The sequence below is a fragment of the Salmo salar genome, chromosome 01 (assembly GCF_965601325.2).
Source record: "Salmo salar chromosome 01, fSalSal1, whole genome shotgun sequence".
Taxonomy (NCBI): Eukaryota; Metazoa; Chordata; class Actinopteri; order Salmoniformes; family Salmonidae; genus Salmo; species Salmo salar.
Window position 1 is genome coordinate 29900501 of NC_138291.1, and position 23704 is coordinate 29924204.

The 23704-nt window shown below is 45.2% G+C and overlaps 2 protein-coding genes across 2 annotated transcripts; both read right to left on the minus strand.

Moving 5' to 3' along the window:
• Positions 1-10847: 10847 nt before the first annotated feature.
• On the minus strand, positions 10848-17214 carry LOC106595967 (uncharacterized). The gene is made up of 10 exons (XM_014187357.3): positions 17107-17214; positions 16887-17016; positions 16610-16793; positions 16165-16507; positions 15918-16017; positions 15660-15778; positions 15353-15531; positions 14656-15244; positions 13574-13677; positions 10848-11162 (listed from the first exon to the last, which is right to left on the minus strand). Exons 1-10 carry the CDS (start codon positions 17123-17125, stop codon positions 11037-11039), a joined length of 1893 nt encoding a protein of 630 aa, XP_014042832.3. The 5' UTR covers positions 17126-17214; the 3' UTR covers positions 10848-11036.
• Positions 17215-17582: 368 nt separating this feature from the next.
• Positions 17583-22554, minus strand: LOC145858660 (protein ELYS). The gene is made up of 9 exons (XM_082957416.1): positions 22383-22554; positions 20155-20272; positions 19835-19927; positions 19551-19694; positions 19161-19319; positions 18472-18553; positions 18166-18355; positions 17891-18034; positions 17583-17777 (listed from the first exon to the last, which is right to left on the minus strand). The coding sequence occupies exons 1-9, from the start codon at positions 22389-22391 to the stop codon at positions 17583-17585; spliced, it is 1134 nt and encodes a 377-aa protein (XP_082813542.1). The 5' UTR covers positions 22392-22554.
• Between the last annotated feature and the right edge of the window lie 1150 nt (positions 22555-23704).

The window sequence follows — 23704 nt, forward strand, 5'->3', positions numbered from 1 at the left end:
TCACCCCCAACGAGCGGAGGATCCTCTACCATGAGTCGACCCAGCACCCCAGCCCATTCAGCAGTCTGCCCAGATCAGCGATGCCCATTTGGTGGTGGTGGGGTTATTGTGATGGGTAGGCATAAGCTACGGACAACAAACACAAATGCATTTTATCGATGGCAATTTGAATGCTTAGAGATACCGTGATGAGATCCTGAGGACCATTGTCATGCCATTTCAGCATGGTAATGCACAGCCTCATGTCACAAGGATCTGTACACAGTTCCTGGAAGCTGAAAATGTCCCAGTTCTTCCATGGCCTGCATACTCACCAAACACCCATGGAGCATGTTTGGGATGCTCTGGATTGACATGTACGACAGCGTGTTCCAGTTCCCACCAATATCCAGAAACTTCACACAGCCATTGAAGAGGAGTGGGGACAACATTCCACAGGCCACCATCAACAGTCTGATCAACTCTATGCGAAGGAGATGTGCCGCGCTGCATGAGGCAAATGGTGGTCACACCAGATACTGACTGGTAATTTCACTCAACAACTATTTTTAAAGAAAGTAACAATACATAATTTTAGCAAACATTTCAAAAGGAAACGTGTCGGAATATATATTTAATAAACATTCCAAAACAATACATTATTGACCTGCTAAATTACAGTAGAAACAAAATGAATTCTGTATTTATTTTAGAAGATGCAACAATTGTTCATGTAGCAAACATTGGATGACTTGGTGAAGGTGTGGTAGAGAGAAGCTGTCTGTTTTCCTCCCCTTCCTTCATGCATGGTGCTCGTTCAACATAAGATTTGGAGAGTCCTGTGAACATCAACAGTCATCAACATGTCATTCTGAACAACACCATCTTCCTAATTGAGAACTTTGACATGTTGTCATTATGGGATGTTGTGTGTAGATTGATGAGGGGAAAAAACAATTGAATCACTTTTAGAATAAGGCTGTAATGTAACAAAATGTGGAAATAGTCAAGGGGTCTGAATACTTCCTAATGCATTGTACATGTTTGACATTAGAGAAGCTTCCATTAAAGAAAACCCTATGAGTTCTATTAGATAGAAAGCTCTGAATCCACTATATGGAAGAGGTTGAAAAGCCATAACACATTAGTTTTTTTTCAATAACAGGTTGAGGTTGATACACCAAAAGTATCAACATACCTGTGAGACCTGCTCCATGGTCCATGGTCTCCATGTTCACACACACACACACACACACACACACACACACACACACACACACACACACACACCAAAACCTCAGGCTGCCAGTAGGAAGTGTATACAGTGGGAACCCAGTCTGTGGTGTTTCTACAGGCAGGCCCAGGTCTCTTCAATGTTATTGATGTCTGCTATGGTTTTTTTTTTAATTATTTTTTACTGCAGTTGGGTTAATAAATCTCTAATTCAACTTGATATCTATTGTCTTCATTACATGGTTATATACATGAAATACAATGTGTATTGAAAATCTTGGAGTGAATTTGAGTAAACAAAACCAATTGTCACGTCCACTCCTCCACCCCCTCTCCGGCGCTCGAAGTTGCCGGTCTACTAACCACCGGTCCTGGCAACCCATCCTTACGCACACCTGGCAACCTTCATTACGCACACCTACGCATCATTAGGCACACCTGGACTTCTCCACCTCCCTGATTACTTCCCCTTAAAAAAGCACTTCGTTGTTATCACCCACCAGGCAATATTGTTTATGTTTCTATGTTTAGACGGTTTTATTGTTTTGTAGCGGTCAATGTTCTTCGTCGTTAAACTCACTAACTGCACTTGCTTCCTGACTCCCTTCGTCTACTTTACAGAATATTGCCTCACAGAATGGGAGCAAGCAGCCAACCGAGACATCTTCCAGATGGTCGGCGAACAGGGAGACCTACTTCACCAACACCATAATCAGCTGGCGCAACTGGGGACGGCGATGAATGAGGTCCTCCGTGTTCGTCAACGTCTAAATATTCCGCAACGGGCATCACCCCCAACGAGCGGAGGATTCTCTACCATGCGTCGACTCAGCACCCCAGCCCATTCAGCAGTATGCCTAGGTCAGCGATGCCCGTTTGTCCCTTCCAGACAAATATGACGGGAATCCATCCAATTGCCGTGGCTTCCTCCTTCAGTGCTCCCTCGATTTTGCTCAACAAATGGGAACCCCCACCACCGAGAGGTCCAAGCTTGCCACGGTTATTTCTCTGTTGACCGGGCGGGCATTAGAATGGGCTACGGCCGTCTGGGAGAGAGGAGAGGAGGAGCTGGGTTCCTATGGGAGGTTCATGTTCAGAGGAGTCTTCGATCATCCAACGGAGGGCAGAAAAGGGGGTGAATGTCTACTCCAACTACAGCAGTAGGACCAGACTGCTGCAGAGTACGCGTTCACCTTTCTTACAGTGGCAGCATCCAGCGGATGGAATGAGCTGGCACTCCACACCTTATTCAGAAGAGGATTGCGTGAGGAGGTTCAGACGGACTGGCGTGCCGAGACGACTCCCTCACATTGGACACACTCATCGCGTTGGCCATCCGTCTGGATAACCTCCTTCGGGAGTGTCGGCACTCCCATCGCCTCTTTCCCTCCTTCGTTGACCGATCTGAGTCAGAGCCTCAACCCATGGAGGTAGGGGCCACATGTCTCCCCGCGGCTGAGTAACACTGTCTGAGACAACTGGGGTTCTGTCCCTATTGTGGCCAAGGGGGGACACCAGCTTCAACAGTGTCCACTACGTTCTAACCAGGGAGTCACTAGAGCAGAGGGACGGTCCAGTGATCATCTGTCTCCTGGGGCAGGTGTGAGTATGCCATCATCTTCACTCTCCACTAAGCCTTTCTTAGTACCGATTTCACTAGCTGGCTGTCCCTCGTGTTTCCACAGCTCTAGTGGTGCTGTGATGTGTGTGTGACTGTGCCAGATCCCAGTGGTCAGTTATCCAGTGCTTGACCAGGCCCTTGCCTCCTCCCTGAACATAACATCATACCCGCTCTCCTTGCCGGTTCAAGCACTGGATAACCAACCACTGAGACCTGGCAGGGTCCCATGCATCACAGCACCACTCATCATCACCATGGGCCCCCTGTACCAAGAAAGCCTCCCCTTCCTCATCATCCAGGCACCCGTACACAAAGTCGTACTCAGCTTCCCGTGGCTCCAACGCCATGACCCCACCATCTCCTGGCCGAAGATTGAGATTACGGCCTGGGCGCCCGGATGCCGGAATATCTGCTTTCCCTTACCTTGTGGTTCCACGTCGATTGAGAGTCCTGTGGTTGCCCTCCAGGCCGACATCCCGGAGGGTTACCAGGATCTCCAGGAGGTTTTCTCGAAGACTCACGGCATCTGTCTCCCTCCTCATCGTCCCTCCTGGGACTGCGCCATCGACCTGCTAACAGACTCTGCACCTCTGCGCAGCCACATCTACCCCCTGTCAGTGGCTGAAACCAAGGCTATGGGGCTACAGGGTTTCATCCACCTCCCATGCATCGGCTGGTTTCTTCTTCGTAGCCAAGAAGGAGGGGGCTCTTCATCGTGTATTGGCTACAGAGGTCTCAATGCTCCGTACCAAACCAAGTCTCCCCGGAACACACAAGCAGGGAAACTCCTTCCCCTCCCCGTGCCTCAGCGGCCTTGGACCCATCTGTTGATAGATGTTGTCACTGATCTTCCCGTCTGATGGTTTCACCACTGTTATGGTTGTTGTGGACAGATTCTCCAAATCCTGCCATTTTATCCCTATCTCTGGTCTCCCTACGGCTCTCCAGGTCATTGGGGCACTGTTTCAGCAGGTTTTCCGACACTATGGCCTCCCGGAGGATATTGTCTCCGACCGTGGTCCCCAATTCAAGTCACATGTATGATGAGCCTTCATGGAGAAGCTGGGGGTCACAGTTAGTCTCACATCCGGGTACCAGCCTCAGTCCAACGGGCAGGTGAAGAGGACCAACCAGGAGCCGGGGAGATTCCTGAGGAGTCCCTGTCAGAACCGGCAGAGGGAGTGAGCCCGGTTTCTTCCCTGGGCGGAGTACGCCCAGAACTCACTTCCTCACTCCTCTACCGGGTTGTCTCCCTTCCAGTGCATTCTGGGGTACTCCGTGGACCCCGAGCCAGACCAAAGCCCCTGCGATGGATGAGTGGTTCCGGTGTGCAGGGGAGGTTTGGGACGCTGCCCATGTGAGGCTCCAACCTTCCGCCCAGCTCCAGAAGGAGCAGGCGGACCACCACCGCAGTGAGGCACCGTTTTTCATTCTAATGATCGCGTCTGGCTCTCCACCAGGAACCTCCCGCTCCACCTGCCCTACCGGAAGCTGAGCCCCCGGTTTGTGGAGACATTCAAAGTCCTCCAGAGGATCAATGAGGTAACTTACCAATTACAGCTTCCCAATGACTACCGGAATACACCCTCTTTTCCCATTTACCTCGGGCCGGTGGTTCCTAGTCCCCTGGCTGATGTCGTCCCCCACCGCCTCCCCTGGACATCGAGGGTAGTCCCGCCTATGCCGTCAGGTCCCTCCTGAACTCCAGACGTCGTGGCGGTCGGCTCCAGTACCTGGTGGACTGTAAGGGGTAGAGTCCAGAGGAGCGGTGTTGGGTTCATCACCCACCAGGTAATATTGTTTATGTTTCCATGTTTAGACGCTTTTCTTGTTTTGTATCATTCTTCGTCATTAAACTCACTAACTGCACTTGCTTCCTGCGTCTACGTTACACCAATTTATATGGAAGCCTCTTCAATGTCTCTTCAACCGTTACCCTAGTCTCAATCCTGTTACGTGACAATTTTGTGAATTTGAGGGAAAGGTCAGGAAATATGAATTTTATGTTTGTTGAACTCTGAAGTGAAGTCATACTTTTGATCAAAAAGGATGAGGCCACTGACAGTGTCCATTTCATGCGTTAGAATAGCAAGTGTGAGATTTTAAATACATTTAATATTAGCAATTATTGAATTAGTTTGAGGGACACATGATTAATAGGGAAATGTTGCTTTTATTACAGGTGTCTGAATATGATTATAAAAGAGCTCCATAGTGTCCATAAGAAAATGGGCAATAATAGGGCTTTGATGCCTGAGATTAAATATGGATAAATATGGTTAAATATGTACTTCATATCGTGGGGTGTGCAGAAAAATAATTTATTTAGATAAATGTCAGTCCAAATCGTACCAGTTTGGTGGAAGGACACAATCATCGATGTGCATCCACTTGATAATTATCGCTTTTATAATTGTTTTCCATTAGAATGAAGTAGCCTACGGAAATTGCATACAAGGCCGTCTTCAAGTCATACCTACCATTTGCATTCATGTGGTATTCTTGGTTACCTAAATGTATTTACCTCTAACACACACACACAATAGTTTCCTGATACATGGTGACAGCTCTCAAGGAGGTACAGGTAACTGTCTGACTCATTGGTCAACAGTGAAGCCATCTGGTAAACAGTAAACCCACAGGCAGCCCAGCGAAACCCAGGTACTGCTCTGTCCTCATCTCCTTGTCAGCCACCAACCCACCTCCATGTCCCTACTTAGACATTGCCTTCCAGTGGGCATGGAACACTCTTAGACAAAAGAGTTCTTCAGCTGTCCCCACAGAACCCTTTTTGGTTCCAGGTAAAAACCCTTTTGGGTTCCATGTAGAACACTCTGTGGAAAGAGTTTTATGTGGAACCCAAACGTATTCTACCCAGAACCAAAAATGATTCTTCAAAGGGTTCTCCTATGGGGACAGCCAATGAACCTTTTTAGGTTTTAGCACCTTTTTTCTAAGATTGTACCTGCCGATTTGCCTCCTCTCTGACCCTAACCACTGCCTTTCCTTTCCCTTTACTGTACTCCACTCAACATCAAGTAGGATGCCCATGAAACTGTACTGTTTACTCTCCACTCTACCTAGGCTACTGTTGAGGATGATTTCAAGCCCTTGATGACATGAATAATCATTGGCTCTAAACCTTCAAGCTGCATACTGGACCCTATTCCAACTAAACGACTGAAAGAGCTGCTTCCTGTGCTTGGCCCTCCTATGTTGAAACATAATAAACGGCTCTCTGTACCAAACTCACTAAAAGTGGCAGTAATAAAGCCTCTCTTGAAAAAGCCAAATCTTGACCCAGAAAATACAAAAAACTATCGGCCTATATCGAATCTCTCATTCCTCTCAAAAAAATGTAAAAAGCTGTTACGTAGCAACTCACTGCCTTCCTGAAGACAAACAATGTATACGAAATGCTTCAGTCTGGTTTTAGACCCCATCATAGCACTGAGACTGCACTTGTGAAGGTGATAAATGACCTTTAAATGGCGTCAGACCGAGGCTCTGCATCTGTCCTCGTGCTCCTACACCTTAGTGCTGCTTTTGATATCATCGATCACCACATTCTTTTGGAGAGATTGGAAACCCAAATTGGTCTACACGGACAAGTTCTGGCCTGGTTTAGATCTTATCAGTTGGAAAAATATCAGTTTGTCTCTGTGAATGGTTTGTCCTCTGACAAATCAACTGTAAATTTCGGTGTTCCTCAAGGTTCCGTTTTAGGACCACTATTGTTTTCACTATATATTTTACCTCTTGGGGATGACATTCGAAAACATAACGTTAACTTTCACTGCTATGCGGATTACACACAGCTGTACATTTCAATTAAACATGGTGAAGCCCCAAAATTGCCCTCGCTGGAAGCCTGTGTGTCAGACATAAGGAAGTGGGTGGCTGCAAACTTTCTACATTTAAACTCGGACAAAACAGAGATGCTTGTTCTAGGTCCCAAGAAACAAAGAGATCTTCTGTTGAATCTGACAATTAATCATGATGGTTGTATAGTCGTCTCAAATAAAACTGTGAAGGACCTCAGCGTTACTCTGGACCCTGATCTCTCTTTTGACGAACATATCAAGACTGTTTTGAAGGACAACTTTTTCCATTTACGTAACATTGCAAAAATCAGAATTCTTTTGTCCAAAATTATGCAGAAAAATTAATCCATGCTTTTGTTACTTCTAGGTTAGACTACCGCAATGCTCTACTTTCCGGCTACCCGGATAAAGCACTAAATAAACTTCAGTTAGTGCTAAATACGGCTGCTAGAATCCTGACTAGAACCAAAAAATGTGATCATATTACTCAAGTGCTAGCCTCCCTACACTGGCTTCCTGTTAAGGCAAGGGCTGATTTCAAGGTTTTACTGCTAACCTACAAAGCATTACATGGGCTTGCTCCTACCTATCTTTCCGATTTGGTCCTGCCGTACATACCTACACGTACGCTTCGGTCACAAGACGCAGGCCTCCTAATTGTCCCTAGAATTTGTAAGCAAACAGCTGGAGGCAGGGCTTTCTCCTATAGAGCTCAATTTTTATAGAATGGTCTGCCTACCCATGTGAGAGACGCAGACTCGGTCTCAACCTTTAAGTCTTTATTGAAGACTCATCTCTTCAGTAGGTCCTATGATTGAGTGTAGTCTGGCCCAGGAGTGTGAAGGTGAACGGAAAGGCACTGGAGCAACGAACCACCCTTGCTGTCTCTGCCTGGCCGGTTCCCCTCTCTCCACTGGGATTTTCTGCTTCTAACCCTATTACAGGGGCTGAGTCACTGGCTTACTGGTGCTCTTCCATGCCGTCCCTAGGAGGGTTGAGTCACTGACATGGTCTTCCTATCTGGGTTGGTGCCCCCCCTTGGGTTGTGCCGTGGTGGAGATCTTTGTGGGCTATACTCGGCCTTGTCTCAGGATGGTAGGTTGGTGGTTGAAGATATCCCTCTAGTGGTGTGGCGACTGTGCTTTGGCAAAGTGGGTGGGGTTATATCCTGCCTTTTTGGCCCTGTCCAGGGGTATCATCGGATGGGGCCACAGTGTCTCCTGACCCCTCCTGTCTCAGCCTCCAGTATTTATGCTGCAGTAGTTTATGTGTCGGGGGGCTACGGTCAGTCTGTTACATCTGGAGTATTTCTCCTGTCTTGTCCGGTGTCCTGTGTGAATTTAAGCATGCTCTCTCTAATTCTCTCTTTCTTTCTTTCTCTATCTCGGAGGACCTGGGCCCTAGGACTATGTCTCAGGACTACCTGGCTTGATGACTCCTTGTTGTCCCCAGTCCACCTGGCCGTGCTGGTGCTCCAGTTTCAACTGTTCTGCCTGCGGCTATGGAACCCTGACCTGTTCACTGCGATTACTATTATTTGACCATGCTGGTCATTTATGAACATTTGAACATCTTGGCCATGTTCTGTTATAATCTCCACCCGGCACAGCCAGAAGAGGACTGGCCACCCCTCATAGCCTGGTTCTTCTCTAGGTTTCTTCCTAGGTTTTTGCCTTTCTAGGGAGTTTTTCCTAGCCACCGTGCTTCTACACCTGCATTGCTTGCTGTTTGGGGTTTTAGGCTGGGTTTCTGTACAGCACTTTGATATATCAGCTGATGTAAGAAGGGCTTTACAAATACATTTGATATGAAGCGTTTCATTCCAGAAATGTTAAATAAGCTTTTATTGTTTAAAGAAATTCTAAGCGATCGCTGTGTTTTGTTCACTATCTAACCATTGCATGGGGTTGTTCAATGACAGACATGTATTTGTTTAAAATCTATCACTTGATGGTTTCATTTCAGAGATAGTTTTTTAATAAATGCTATATATCTGCCTCACTCAGAGAAATAAGTAGTACTGCTAGGTTTTACAGTCAAATGTAACAAATAACTACATTTTTAATAAAGAAATGTACAAATTATACATTCGACATTAATATTATATATATATTTTTTTTAAGTACTTCAACACAGTAATATGAGATCTGTATGTAAAACACTTACGTTTGGCATTATAGTGATTTAGCAGATGCTCCAGAGCGACTTACAGTAAGTGCATTCATCTTAAGATAGCTAGGTGAGACAACCACATTTCAGTCAAATATACAGGATATATAATTGATATACAGGATTTTGTAAAACAAACTCATTTTCATCTAAAATTGATGAATAAAAACATCTGAGAACAGTAACATTTTACAGACACATGAAGGTACCATAAGAAATAATTTCTGATGAAAAAACACAACAATTGGTGGATATAGTGTTTTGAAAATAAGCTGCAAATTATTTCTATATTTTGGAAAGTAGAAGCTGTTATATATGCATGTGAAGTTATTTTGTTTTGTTGTTCTAAATCGATGGAATAATCTATATTAACCCCCTACAAAGATGGGGCTTACTGTGGCCTATATGAATCTACACTGGGGAAGGTTAAGGACGCTCGTTTTGAAGATGAAAAAATAGATGAAATAGCAATAAAAAGTACATTATAGGGGTCAGAAGGGGACTCACATGGAGAGTTTTGCAATAGCAAGTATTAATCGCCCTGCATTTTCCAGAGCGTGCCTCCAGTCGCACACAGACAATTATTTATAAGAATGATTTACAAACATCAGACAGCAATTTATATCCATCATGTTTGTTTGGGATTTTTACCTCGTCTGCTCTGCACATGATTTATGTGTAATTTTGTTGCAGTGCAGAGCCCAGGTTTCCACGATTGTTATCAGTATTCAAATTAGTGTGAGTTATTGGATGTGTGTGGTCAGAACATGTATTTTCCAGACCACATGTCCTGATATGTTTTCGAGCATCATTACTTCCAGACAGGTTTTTGTCCCTTGAATATTTCCATTTGGAAGATTTTTATTTGTGCTCAAATCATGAATTACTATGCTGCGCTGTATGATGTGGATAAAAACAAATATTTAACCTTTATTTAACTAGGATGAAGATATTATACTGTATGAAAGGTTCTTTGGATTCGAAAAACAAACTGTGCAGCCAATCCCAGTCATGATTGTTGAGGTGTAAACTAAAGCATCCAAAACACTGGCTGGTCCTGTTCCTCCAGCCCCATGCACCAAATGGGTATCAGAGGTGTTGTCACACCTGGTGAAGTCATGCAGGGAGGCCTAACAACTCCAGAAGATGACACACATATCTTTCGCAATAATGCAGTGTGTGTGTGTGGGCCAGTCTCATGGACGGGAGACCCCAAACAGAAGTGTCATGCTGAAATGTGTTTTAAGTTATTCAACCCCCTCCACCTCCCAAATCGAGAGAGGGGGAGGGATGCTAGCCTAAATGCAATCCCAGGGTACTGTGCAAATGTGAGGAGAGAAGGCAGCAGCAGCTAGCATTGGGAGGTCATCCATTTTTCATGAGTTGGAATAGCAGCAAGGCAAATCCTTTTTAAAAAGGGGGAAAACTGACAGATAGATATCCAAGGACACCATATGGTGCTTTTAGAATGAGTTAGTCCAAAGTTTATCTGTATCGTTATAGTTAATCCAAATGACCTTGTGTCTATTCAGATCATTGCGACTATACGCAAATGACCCAGAATATACTATTCTTAATCTCAACTGGGTTCGTGAAGTATTAAATAATTTAACCCATGTCAATAATTACTGAGAGATTAACTATTGATGAGCTGTTCCGTGTGTGTGTGTGTGTGTGGTATAACTGCATAAGGAGGACGTGTCCAGAGAACACACCAGCAGCCTATAGGAGCGGAGAGGTCACCAAAGGAATCAGGACCTGTCACATCAAATCTGACAAGTCAGATGAAGAGCTCAGATGATGTGAGGTGACTGTATAGGTGATGTGGTGTAGTAAGGTCACTGCACCAAAGGTCATCCATGACAGCCATGGTGACAATCACCACCGTGCTCAAAATGGAATCTTTTTTTAGATTAAAAAAAGAAACGTCATGTGTTTAGATGCAACCACACCGTTTGGATTATCTGTCCATGCATACTGTGGAGCCATTACTGTGACAAATCAACAAATCTTTTCTGTGAGAAATATTTATTTGTATCTGCCAAGTAAAAAACATTTAATAACAGTCTGCACCTGACTAGATTTACAGTGGTTTGAAGTGTAGCACAACAGTAATACCATACAGGATTTGGTCATTTTAGATCTCACACACATACACTGATTGTTCGTCACTCTACAGAACGACAGTATAGATGTGTAACGGGATGTCCTCATGCCTTCTTCACCCGTTTGCCCTTCTTCACTCTGGCTCCCCTATGGCTCGCCACGCCCTGCTCCACTCGCTGGTGTGGCAGCTTCCCAGAGCCCCTCCGTCCCAGCAGCTCCTCTTTCTCCGCCTGGAACACAGGGGAAAACACAACACCAGACAACAGACACAATTAGGCCCTCATATCCTGAGTTGGGAAATGGAGGGGGTGATGAAATATCCTGTGGTCATTAATCGTTCCCCGGGGGTTGAGGAAGACTGAAACCACAGGGCTCAGGCACTGATGAAATGTTCCTAATAGAGGCCATTCATCTCCATGTGTCACCACAACCCAACGAGCTATCTTCATTCAGACTGCCTCTCTCCATACAAACGTCAAGATTTTCAGAAAGATCCACACGAGTTGATCAACAAGCTAAAATCTTCCAGTAATGTCTTTACATCTGTGAGTAGTACCAGCATCATCCACATTGTTTGATGAGCATCCCTTTCATGAACATCGCAACTTTGCTTCACCAAAACCAATCTGATCATGTGGTCACATGGGACAAAAACAGTGAAAATGTATAATAGTCAACCTAATATCCTGCACTCTGATTATCCATAGCTGCTGTGTTTTAATTGGAGATGGTTCGGTAATATGCTACTTAGTAGGACTTTTATTTTCACACATTTGTCATCAATATCTCCCAATCTGCCAATTGATCAAATCCCAACCACTTTGTTCTCTTTGTCTGCCACAGGTGGACCCAGGACTAGATGGATGAGCTGATCACCACACCAGACTGAAATACAGATGTGTGTTGGTCATACAAAGTGGAGAAAATGAATAAAACATGGAATAAATCATCCAGGTAGTCATATCTTTATAACATCAAACTAAGCAGTGTTTTAACATGTTAATGTAATGGAATAAATCAGTATCTTTTATGATCGGTTCTAATTTAGAATTGTGCAATATCAGCATTCAATGCGCCAAAGAACATCAACCATTCCCACTGTGTCAGCATCCACCAGTCAGCATCCCAAAGGTATAATTATCAACTACGTCATCATGAATTAACTTCGTGTAATTACATTTCACCTGCCAGGCTCCATATGGTTCCCTTGACTCCATCCAAACAATAAGATAATTACATCCCAATTAAACAATTACATAATTACATCTCAATTGAACAACTGCTTAATCGTATCAGTGCAGCAACATTGCAGTACACATGCTGTACATCCACTGCTGACATCATGATGTCAAACGCACCAACTGTTAGATTCGTCAATGCATTAGACAAAAGCCACTTTATACCTTGTTTTAACACACACCCTTTGTCCTGATCTTGTCCTCATTCTGATTGTGCACACATTTTTAGACGGGTGTAGATAACTAAGACACATTGTGAAAGTGTAAAGTGCCAGAGGAAGGCCCAAAAAATTGTCAAAGACTCCAGGCACCCAATTCATAGACTGTTCTCTCTGCTACCACATGGCAAGCGGTACCAGAGCGCCAAGTCTAGGACCAAAAGGCTCCTTAACAGCTTCTTCCCCCAAGCCATAAAACTGCTGAACAACTAATCAAATGGCTACCCGGACTATTTACATTGACAACCCCCCCCCCCCCCCCCATCTTTTTACACTGCTGCTACACGGTGTTTATTATCTATGCATAATCACTTTACCCCTACCTACTGTACATGTACAAATGACCTCGACTAACCTGTACCCCGCACATTGACTCGGTACCGGTACCCCCTGTATATAGCCTCGTTATTGTTATTGTGTTACTTTTTATTATATTTTTTTAACTTTAGTCTATTTGGTAAATATTTTCTAAACTCTATTTATTGAACTGCATTGTTGGTTAAGAGCTTGTAAGTATTGTATTTGGCGCATGTGACAAATAACACTTGATTTGATTTGATTTTAAACTGGCAAGTTCAGCGCAAGATCAGGACAAAGGACCCATGTAAGCGACAGGTATAAACAGGGCTAGAGAGACTAGAAGGGGGCTAGAGTGATTAGAAAGAGCCAAGAAAGCAGTCTACAACTTTTGTCAGAGAAACACAAAGTGAATGTAGTACCTATAGCATGCATGTAGCATCAAAGTAGTCCAGAAATCATTTAGTCATTAGCTCTATTCATTACCAATTATATGTAACAAAAAAGTATAAAAAAAATTTATTATCAAAGCCTGAATATGATTCCACCATGTTTTTAGATGACGTTACTGAGTCTGATGAGGAAAGATAGGTTGTGACAGGGGGAAGGGAGTAGGGGGGGAGAAGGAGAGGAGAGGGTACCTGCTGGGATGGGATGGGCTGGCTCTTGGGGGTAGGTATGAGATCATTCAAATCAGAGACAAAATAAAAACTTCCAAGTTGGGACAACACTGCCCCCCATTGGCCAACCATAGCATATTTCCGCCTATACTGACACTCTCCATGTGAGGCCAAATCAAATCAAATGTATTTGTCACATACACCTGTTTAGCAGATGTTATTGTGGGTGTAGTGAAATAGGGACCACAGAGAGAGAAATGACCTGTACCTGTTTGACCTCCCACTTGTCTCCTCTCTGCTTGGCCGGAGACTCCTGGAAGTTGACCGTACTGTGGGAGTAGGTTTGCCCTGGGACGAGAGAGGCCCTCTTTTCTGTGGATGAAGAGAGAGGGGACAGGGAGGACAGGAAAGGATTCAAATTAGATCACTCAGAGGTGTTACAACTGTCATGGTGTAACACTAAAACCTCACAGAGACCTCCTATGTCAATATGGCCAGCCACTTGAACGGTCTCTGCCACTTCCTCATTGGCAGGCTAACCAAACGCACTTCATTTCCTGAGAAGAACGAAAAAAATATCATGGTCACCTGCTTTCTGAAACTATTGATTTTATTTAACAAACGGAGCTTTAATTAAATGTCACATTTGGCCCCTGCTGTGTGTTGGTCTCCTAAGCCCTGGTCCCAGTGATGAGGTAGGGCATTAGTGTGGTGTGTGGGGCTGTGAGGCGTGGTTCCCCCAGGCCCAGCGGTGATCAGCAAGGCCCAGCAGAGCTCCATCTGCTCTGGGTAACATCAGTGGAAGGCCCCTACCACGGAGAGCAGGGGGTGGTGGTCACAGATGAGTAACTGTGGCAAGGTTGAGAGAGTACCAGTCTGACACTACAGTACACCCCCTCCTCTCTGTACTTCATCACCCCTCTCCCAGCAGTACCTGGGTCCCATTCCGGACATAGACTCCCCACTGGGTGACAGCAACAGGCCAACTATGGCCCCCCGCGCGCCCCCCCCCCCCCCCCCACACACACACACACACACACACAACATTCACACTCAAGAGAGGCACACACTACAGTCTCCAGCCAGACGTGACAAACACTGCTGCTGCTGCTGTTTCTAATACTCCATCAATGTAAAGTTCCAAAGAAAAGGCTCTCTCAACGTTCCCCATCACAATGACAAAGGGAGACGATATTAGAGGCTATACTATATTAAGGAATAATATTAATATTTTTACAAAGGCAAATCGGAGCAAAATTACCAACTTTGGTAGCTGTGACACTAAATGGATTTTCTAAACACAAGATAGAGTAGCTTGTCATTTCTATCCAACACACACAAACACACTACCTCGGGAGATGGTGGACACCTGCTCTATGGCAGGGAGTAGGCCAGTGGATGCCCTCCGGGTCTCCAGGGCTTGTTTCCACCAGCTGCCCAGCTTACAGTGGCCTAGCCTATCCTCTGGGGTGCTTCTGAAGCATGATGCGTCCTCTTTGTGCGAGGCCTTCCCCCCTCCAGGTAACCTGTCCCTGGATGTCTCTAGGGCTGAGGAGGGGCTGAGCTGGGGGGAGCGGCTGGGGCTAGTCCTAGGGGACAGAGACACTCCAGGAACCTGTAGCTGACTGGAGCGTACGGACCTCCGCAGGGGGATGAGCAGAGAGGAGTCCTGGAGAGAGAAGGGCCTGATGTACCTCCCGGAAGCCCCACTGTCTTGCTCCCCCTCCAGGGTGGCGCCTCCCTCTGTCTCTGGGCCACTGGGCCCTGTGTCTCCCAGCTCCTCCAGGAAGCAGAAGGTCTGGTGGAGCTCAGAGACAAGGTCCTGGGTGGTCTCAGTGAGGGCACAGGAGGTCAGGATCTCCGGTTGGTCCACTGCATCCTGGGAGTCCCGGCGGAAACATTCCACTGAATCCTCAAGCGGTGGAGGGTCGAATGCCCTCTGAACAAACACAGACATACAGAAACCCAGTTGAGTTGGCAAATACTGTAGGTTGTCTGCATAGTATGTACAGTATGTATGTAATTGGACAGTAGAGAGGTCTGTCACCTGTAAGGGCTCCAGCTCCAGGAAGCAGTGAGATGAGGCAGCAACAGCCCCAGAGAAGGTGGAGGTATGGGGGAGGATGCTCCCTGATTTGTCCCCTCCAGGCATGATGCTCCACACGTCACTCACACTTGGTGCATGCATGATTTTGTCAGTAACCTCCTTGTAGTAGTCCATTTTCTCTGGATTAACATGAACAAAAGTAGTTAGTTAAAAGGGCCAATTATTTAATTATTTCTCAGTTAAGTCATACAGTAGATATAGTGAAAACACAGCCACAACACAGAGTGTAGTAACAGTTGAAACACACCATAGTCAGGTGTCAGGAAGTTGTGACTCTCCACTTGGATCTCAGATACAGAGGGCACTGATTGGTTGTCCTCATTACTGTAGAACTGAGGATGGAGGTTCAGTCTGCTCAGACTATGCCTGACAAACAAATGATCACATAAAGAACATGTCCTTTATCTTATTGTTCGGCATAACACAATGCTGGCCACAGCAAAGAGTGGAATTATGGTCTGTTAATGAAATTATAAAGTAAACATTGAGGATTGAGAAGGGTCACCTTCTGTCTAACGTTACATCTACAGGAGGAACTGCCTCCTCTCCCACATTGAAGACGTCGTCTCCTTGTATATCATAGGTCATGATGTCCTCCACTCCCCCTAAAGGAAACAGAAAACACTTTCAACAACTCAGATGACCAGAACATGGATTTCCGTTGGGTTAATACTAAAGAACATTATTTCAAAAGGAGTCGACAACTTAAATGTTGAGTATAAAACAGCTCTAGTCTGTGCATCTGAACTCACACTCAGTGGAGAACGCCAGCTCCTCCACCTCCATGCTGTCTTTACTGAGGCTGTTGAAGGAGACAGGGTCTGTGGCGCCCTCTAGTGTCAGAGTCCGGTCAGGGTAGTCTGGGAGGAGTATGTCTTCTGGGGGGGAAGGGCTGTCGCCCTGACTGTTCTGGCACCGTCCTCTATCACTGAGCAGGGATGAGATCCGCTGCAGCATTGCTGTGCTCCCAATCACATATGGGATGCCTGGTCTCAGGCAGGGAAGTGAGGGGGAAGATGTGAAAGAGAATATAGATTCAGAGCTCTCCTTGGACAGGGATTGAGAGGAGAGGTGTGCCGGGGTCCAGGGTTTCTCCTGCATTGAGACAACGAAATTCATTATTTTTATATTCATCATTGCCAAACGTATTATTCCTCAGCACACTCACTCTCAGACAGAGCCACAGTAGTAAAGTACCGCAGCTATAAGAGGCAGGTCATGATCAGGTGGCTCTGTGTCTCCCTGCTCTCCCAGCCTGTCAGTCATCATACCCGCTGGGGAGGGTCTAGGGAGGTGGTGCCTAAGGGCCTGGATGGTCAGACTCAGGTTCCGACAGCTCCCTCTCCTCTCTTGGTGCTCCCCTGGCCATGTCACCTCCTCACTGGGCCAGGGAAAAACAGATTATACCAAACACACACTGACATTGGGTATTTTTGTAAACAACATTTTAGTCATTTTGTATTGAATAATGTACCTCGCTGTTGGCTGGTGTTGTCTCAGTTCAACCATAGATTCCCTGAGGAGTCTGATGAAATCCTCTGAAGAGAGAGTGTTGATGTTCTGAGACTGATACAGCAGGGCAGATAACGGATGAATGGGACCCCCTGCAATCCACAACATTTCACTGAATTTCAGAATACTTGATAGTGATGATATTTCTCAAATCAGTATGAGTCACAATAAGTGATCCATACCTGGCTCTTTCACTGCCATAGAGATCCCTGTGGTCCTCCTATGCTGAGGAAGCCCCTCTACTCCACACTGACCCCCAGCCTCTTCCGACTGAGTAGTACAATGGCCCAGATCCTAATAAAGGTACCGTTTTTTCAATAGAAAATGTGATTACTGACAACAAACAACCTGCATGTACATGCCTAAGTATTTACATGTCTTTTATGATAGTGTTGCAAAGAGGTTCACCTTCCATATTGCTTCCATGCAGTCGGAAGCCGCCACACATAGGCCAAGCCTCTCACATCCATGAAGGAAGTACCTGACCATGTCATTACTTCCTGTGTGACCTTTCTTCAGGAGGGCCCAGGCGTCTGAGACATGGCTTAGGGGCAGAGAAAACAAGATGTAATATGAAAACCGTGAGCCATACAGAGCCAGAGTACATGGTATACATACAGTAGTCCATTTGGTATAGCACATGCTAATGTATTTAACCCTACCTGTTCTGTAGGAGTACGTCCACACAGAGCTTAAGGTCATGGGGGGTGTCTGTGGCTAGTCTGGTCCAGTAGATGTACTTCAGCGCCAAGCGGAGCTGCTTTCTCCTCAGCAGGCTGTGGATGATGCAGCGGTGCTGCCAGGAGAACCAGGGTGGTTCAGACCTGGGGCTCAGCAGCAGCTCCATGGAGCCCTACACAGAGGCAATGACAGCCATAGGAAAATCTATTGGCTCTGTTGAGCCCTGCTAAATCCTGGAAGACATACACATCGATAGACTAAACGTTACAGTGAGAGCAAAGATACCGATAAGTGTCCATGGTCGAGGAGCCAGAAGGCCCGGATCTGCTGGGAGAAGCTGGGAGGGATGATGAAGGCGTGGCAAAAGGACTGCAGGAGGTCATCTTTGCACTGCAGGAAATGTGCCATGTCCAGGATGAAGTACATGAGCTGTGCACAGGCTGTGTTAAGTGTAGTGTACATAATCAAGAATACTGTATATTCAGTTCAGTTCACATGACAGTCATATTAACACAGTCATATCTTTGAGGACACATTATGGATTCTCCATGTTCGGATACAATGGCCTGAACAGACATGTTGTTGATGCGAGGCACCAGCACCAGCTTCAGCAGAGCCTGCAGGTTAGGGGGCGGATAGCCCTGGTCTGTGCAGTCCTCAGAGGTCCATATGGGCCCATGTTGTTTGTCCATCTGAGCCACCATACCCTGGATCAGTGAATTCCACCTTTCCCTTCCCTCCTCCTCCCATCTAATCAAATAAAGAGAAAGAAGATGTGGAGAATAGATTTAAAAAAGATTGAATAGGGAGTAAAGGAAGAAGACAGAAATAGAGCAAGTGAGACCTATCAGTGATTTAAGAGTTACCCGAGAGTGTGGAGGGAAGCCCTGCGGTGGTTCTGATCCATCTCTCTCCACATCTGAGAGATCCGCTTCATTTCTTGAGCCTCTGCGAGGAGGAGAGGAAAAGTCAGTGTACCTATAAATACTAGACCAGGGATCATCAACTAGATTCAGACGAGGGCCGATTTTTTCTGAGCGGATGGGGGCCGGAACAAAATTACAAATAATTTGTAGACTGCAAATTGACCACAAGAAGCCAAAACACATATGATGTTTGACTAAAACAAACCATTTCAAACCTTGCTTACATTTGTATACTATCACGTTTCCCTCTATTATACATGGAAATACTTGGGAACAGATTTCTTTTTAAAAAATCACTTGGAGCTGATTTCCTGGTGTTTTTACAGTCTTTTATGTCCAAAAAGGGAAAAAAAAGAAAAATAACAATAATTGTCTTTAAAAAAATGTTGCTTAGAAAACTTGGGTGCCAAATAAAACAACCCGCGGGACAAAGGCCCACAGGCCGCCAGTTGGGGAACCCTGTACTAGACTAACCCTAACTTCAACCCTAACACAACAACATACAACACTTGTTACACTGTACTTATAAGAATAGTTACACAGTAGTAACAACTCTTTGATGCAAAGTGTGACCGGTTTGTACAGTTTGACTGTTTGTCCTTCTATAACGTTAAGGTATGCATCCTTACCAGGGTACTTGGGCAGGAGTCCGGTGATGCCCCACCACTGTACAAGCCGACCCAGCCAGATGTGTTGCTTCAGAGCTCTGTGTTCCCGATTCCAGTAGTCGTGCCTCACAGCTGAGGATCCACACCCGGCCCTGCAGACCACACACGGGATCTCCAAACCTACATACAGATGGAGGACAGACAGCCACCATTCAATCATGATCAGAAAACAGCTCTCTTGATAGAAACTACAATTCCAATCCTGTTTTTACCTATATTGTTACAACCATACCAAATGCTAGCACTAGGCATCTAGGTAAGATCATTGTATTAAACAAACTAACCAGTTGATATCATTCATGCAACAATCTGATCATTGTGAGGGGGGCCAGGGTTGGAATAGTACTGTACCATGCCAGAAGTGTGTCAGGCCGCTCTGCCTCCTCCCCCACTGGGCCAGGGTAAGCAGGTTCCTCAGCCGCTGCAGCAGCAGGTGCACCCTGGTGAAGCAGCTGTGGTCCAGGAACATCCACAGGCCCTGGCAACGGCTGAAGCCTAGAAACAGGGGAGGGGAGAGGGGGACCCATAGAGAGGGGACAGTAGAAGACCTTTGTAATAAAGCTGTGGAAAGAGCTGGGATGGATAGCCTTTGGCTCTGTTTGGGATAGCTGGTGCTGTGGTGCATCTCTCCTTACAAAGTGTGAGTAACTCTTTCTTTGAAACTTCAGCCGTCCTCTGGACCCAGCTGCTGAAGGTAGCAAGGCTGTCCTCCACATCAGCATTTCCCACTGAGAGACAAACAAATGAATGGAATGAGACAAATTCATGCAATTACGTAATGGGTCATAATCAAAAGCAGCATGAACTGAGAAGACATGTTACTACTGATGATCACATATTATAATCATTGAATCATTACAGTATGTTAAAGTATCCAACCATTCTTAGACACAGTAAGTGGCTGTAAGTACTGTATGCTGCATGTTATTTTATCTTGCCAGTCCAGTGATCTGACCTTCAGTTGAAAGGCTGCATATCCAGCGGAGGATGGCCCTCACGTTGTTGCTAGCCAAGGCCTGTGTCCACTGGTCCTCCGTGTCCATCATAGTCCTGCTGTCACACCCTCTCACACCCTGAGGATATTAACAGTGAATGTACCAAACACTTACAGTGCATTCGGAAAGTATTCAGACCCTTTGACTTTTTCCACATTTTGTGACATTACAGCCTTATTCTAAAATTAATGAAATCGTTTTTTTCCCCCTCATCAATCTACACACAATACCTCATAATGACAAAGCAAAAACAGCTCTAAAAAATGTTTTGCAAAAAAAATAACAAATACAAATTAAATATCACATTTATATAAACATTCAGACCTTTTACTCAGTACTTTGCTGAAGCATCTTTGGCAGCGATTACAGCCTCAAGTCTTCTTGGGTATGATGCTACAAGCTTGGCACACCTGTATTTGGGGAGTTTCTCCCATTCTTCTCTGCAGATCCTCTCAAGCTCTGTCAGGTTGGATGGGGAGCATCGCTGCACAGCTATTTTCAGGTCTCTCCAGAGATGTTCGATCGGGTTCAAGTCCGGGCTCTGGCTAGGCCATTTGAGGACATTCAGAGACTTGTCCCGAAGCCACTCATGCGTTGTCTTGGCTGTGTGCTTAGGGTCGTTGCCCTGTTGGAAGGTGAACATTTGCCCCAATCTGAGCTCCTGAGTGCACTGGAGCAGGTATTCATCAAGGATCTCTGTACTTTGCTCTGTTCATCTTTCCCTCAAACCTTACTAGTCTCCCAGTCCCTGCTGCTGAAAAACATCCCCACAGCATAATGCTGCCACCACCATGCTTCACCGTAGGGATGGTGCCACATTTCCTCCAGACGTGACACTTGGCATTCAGGCGAAAGAGTTCAATCTTGGTTTCATCAGACCAGAGAATCTGGTCCATTAGGTGCCTTTTAGCAAACTCCAAGCGTGCTGTCATGTGCCTTTTACTGTGGAGTGGCTTCCGTCTGGCCACTCTACCATAAATGCCTGATTGGTGGAGTGCTGCAGAGACGCTTGTCCTTGGTCACCTCCCTGACCAAGGCCCTTCTCCAGCAGTTGTTCCGTTTGGCTGGGTGGACAGCTCTAGGAAGAGTCTTGGTGGTTCTAAACTTCTTCCATTTAAGAATGATGGAGGCCACTGTGTTCTTGGGGACCTTACATTCTGCAGAAATGTTTTGGTACTCTTTCCCAGATCTGTGCTTCGACACAATCCTGTCTCGGAGCTCTACGGACAATTCCTTCGACCTCATGGCTTGGTATTTGCTCGGACATGCACCATCAGCTGTGGGACTTTATATAGACTGGTTTGTGTCTTTCCAAATCATGTTCAATCATTTAAATTTAAAAGAGGTGGACTTCAATCAAGTTGTGGAAATATCTCAAGGATGATCAAGGAAAACAGGATGCACCTGAGCTCAATTTAGAATCTCATAGCATTAGGTCTGAATACTGTTTATTTATTTTTTTTATAAATTTGCAAAAATGTCTAAAAACCTGTTTTTGCTTTGTTGTTATGGGGTATTGTGTGTATATTGATGAGGGAAAAAAATATTTTATCAATTTTACAATCAGGCTGTAACGTAACAAAATGTGGAAAAAGTCAAGGGGTCCGAAAAAATCCTGAATGCACTGTAAGTCATTGTTGTAAAAGAGAATATGTTCTCAAATCCCTCAAAGTCTGGTCAAATTAAAGTTCTGGATGAAAATCTTTACGTACAAATTCACAGCTACGGTTCAACGTACTGGGGGTGAAGTCAATCAGACAGTACTATGCATTCTGTTGTAATTCATATATCAATGTAATCTCTTTTTCAATAGGCCATTACTGAACATAATCCCTCATATCCATAGATGGTTTTAATCCCATTCCAAAGGAAATGCATTAAATAAATGAACATTAAGTCATGTTGCTGTATTAACACTGGAACTACAAACCGCAAGCAATCGATAGGATAATTTGTTTTTTAGATAAGGTACAATAATGCATAGAATATAACATCCTTTACAGAATTGAAGGCCAATGTTATGTATATGGCTTTAAGAATGTAGTTAACTTGCAGTGCCGTAAAGCCTAGAGTGCTGCTATCCTTGATATTCCCGATAAGATGGAATCACAGTATGAGAGTATACTGCAAGTGATAGCCATTTTACTGAAGAACCATGATTGACTAAACTGGGAACTCCAGAACTTACCTGCCACATTGGTCCGGTGCTCCTGGGATCGCTGTGGATGTGCTGACTGGTCCAGTGTGTGTCCACAGTGGAACTCTCCTCTTACACAAGCTCCTTTGGGACATGGTAATCCAGTAATCTCGATCTCACTCGAGATCTCATTGGCTGATTGGCTGCGTGGATGTGTATGGACGTGTGCGTGAGAGACGGAGAGAAAAAAGAGCTCAGGAATAGGAAAGAGTGAGTGGGGGAGGGCTAGTGAAAGTGAATTGTTGCAAATACAATTACACCATGAGGATAATGGAGTCTGTATTAAGATATCTGGAGCTTTCAATACTCATTCTTGACTCTTTCTTGGGCCATTTACTTTCCGCTGACACATGCATAGTGTCGTCAAAGCACCAGAGGGCAGCACAAACTTTGTTAATTGTATCACATTAGGGCAAATTATCAAACAATCTGACACATTATCAAACAATCTGACACAATTTCCATATTTTCTTGTAAGCATAATATTGTCCTCATCACAAAATTGATTTAGACTTGATATACTGCCTTACTTGGCCTCATCCTGTTGACTTGGAGACTAAGACTCAAAGGAGGGCTGACTGGACACAAACGAACAAACACCCAAACGACCATTGGCCATTACAACTCTTTGTGGTGCTGCAGTCGGATTTGCGCAGGTGGCAGAAGGTACGTCCAAATCCTACAGGGCAGATTAGAGGGGATTATTAGGAGGGTCAGGGGGCTTGGCCAGCGGACTGGACTCACTCTGATGCTGCCACGGGCTGGTGTCTGTTACTCCACCGGAGTCACTACGGCTAAACTACCTCCAGGCCAAGCCTTAAAATGACTGTCACTGAAGAGAAAAACAAACAGTGACAGGAGCCAGATCAGACAGATAATAAACTCAGCAAAAAAAGAAATGTCCTCTCACTGTCAACTGCATTTATTTTCAGCAAACTTAACATGTGTAAATATTTGTATGAACATAACAAGATTCAACAACTGAGACATAAACTGAACAAGTTCCACAGACATGTGACTAACAGAAATTGAATAATGTGTCCCTGAACAAAGGGGGGGTCAAAATCAAAAGTAACAGTCAGTATCTGGTGTGGCCACCATCTGCATTAAGTACTGCAGTGCATCTCCTCCTCATGGACTGCACCAGATTTGCCCGTTCTTGCTGTGAGATGTTACCCCACTCTTCCACTAAGGCACCTGCAAGTTCCCGGACATTTCTAGTGTTCAACACCATAGTGCCCTCAAAGCTCATCACTAAGCTAAGGACCCTGGGACTAAACACCTCTCTCTGCAACTGGATCCTGGACTTCCTG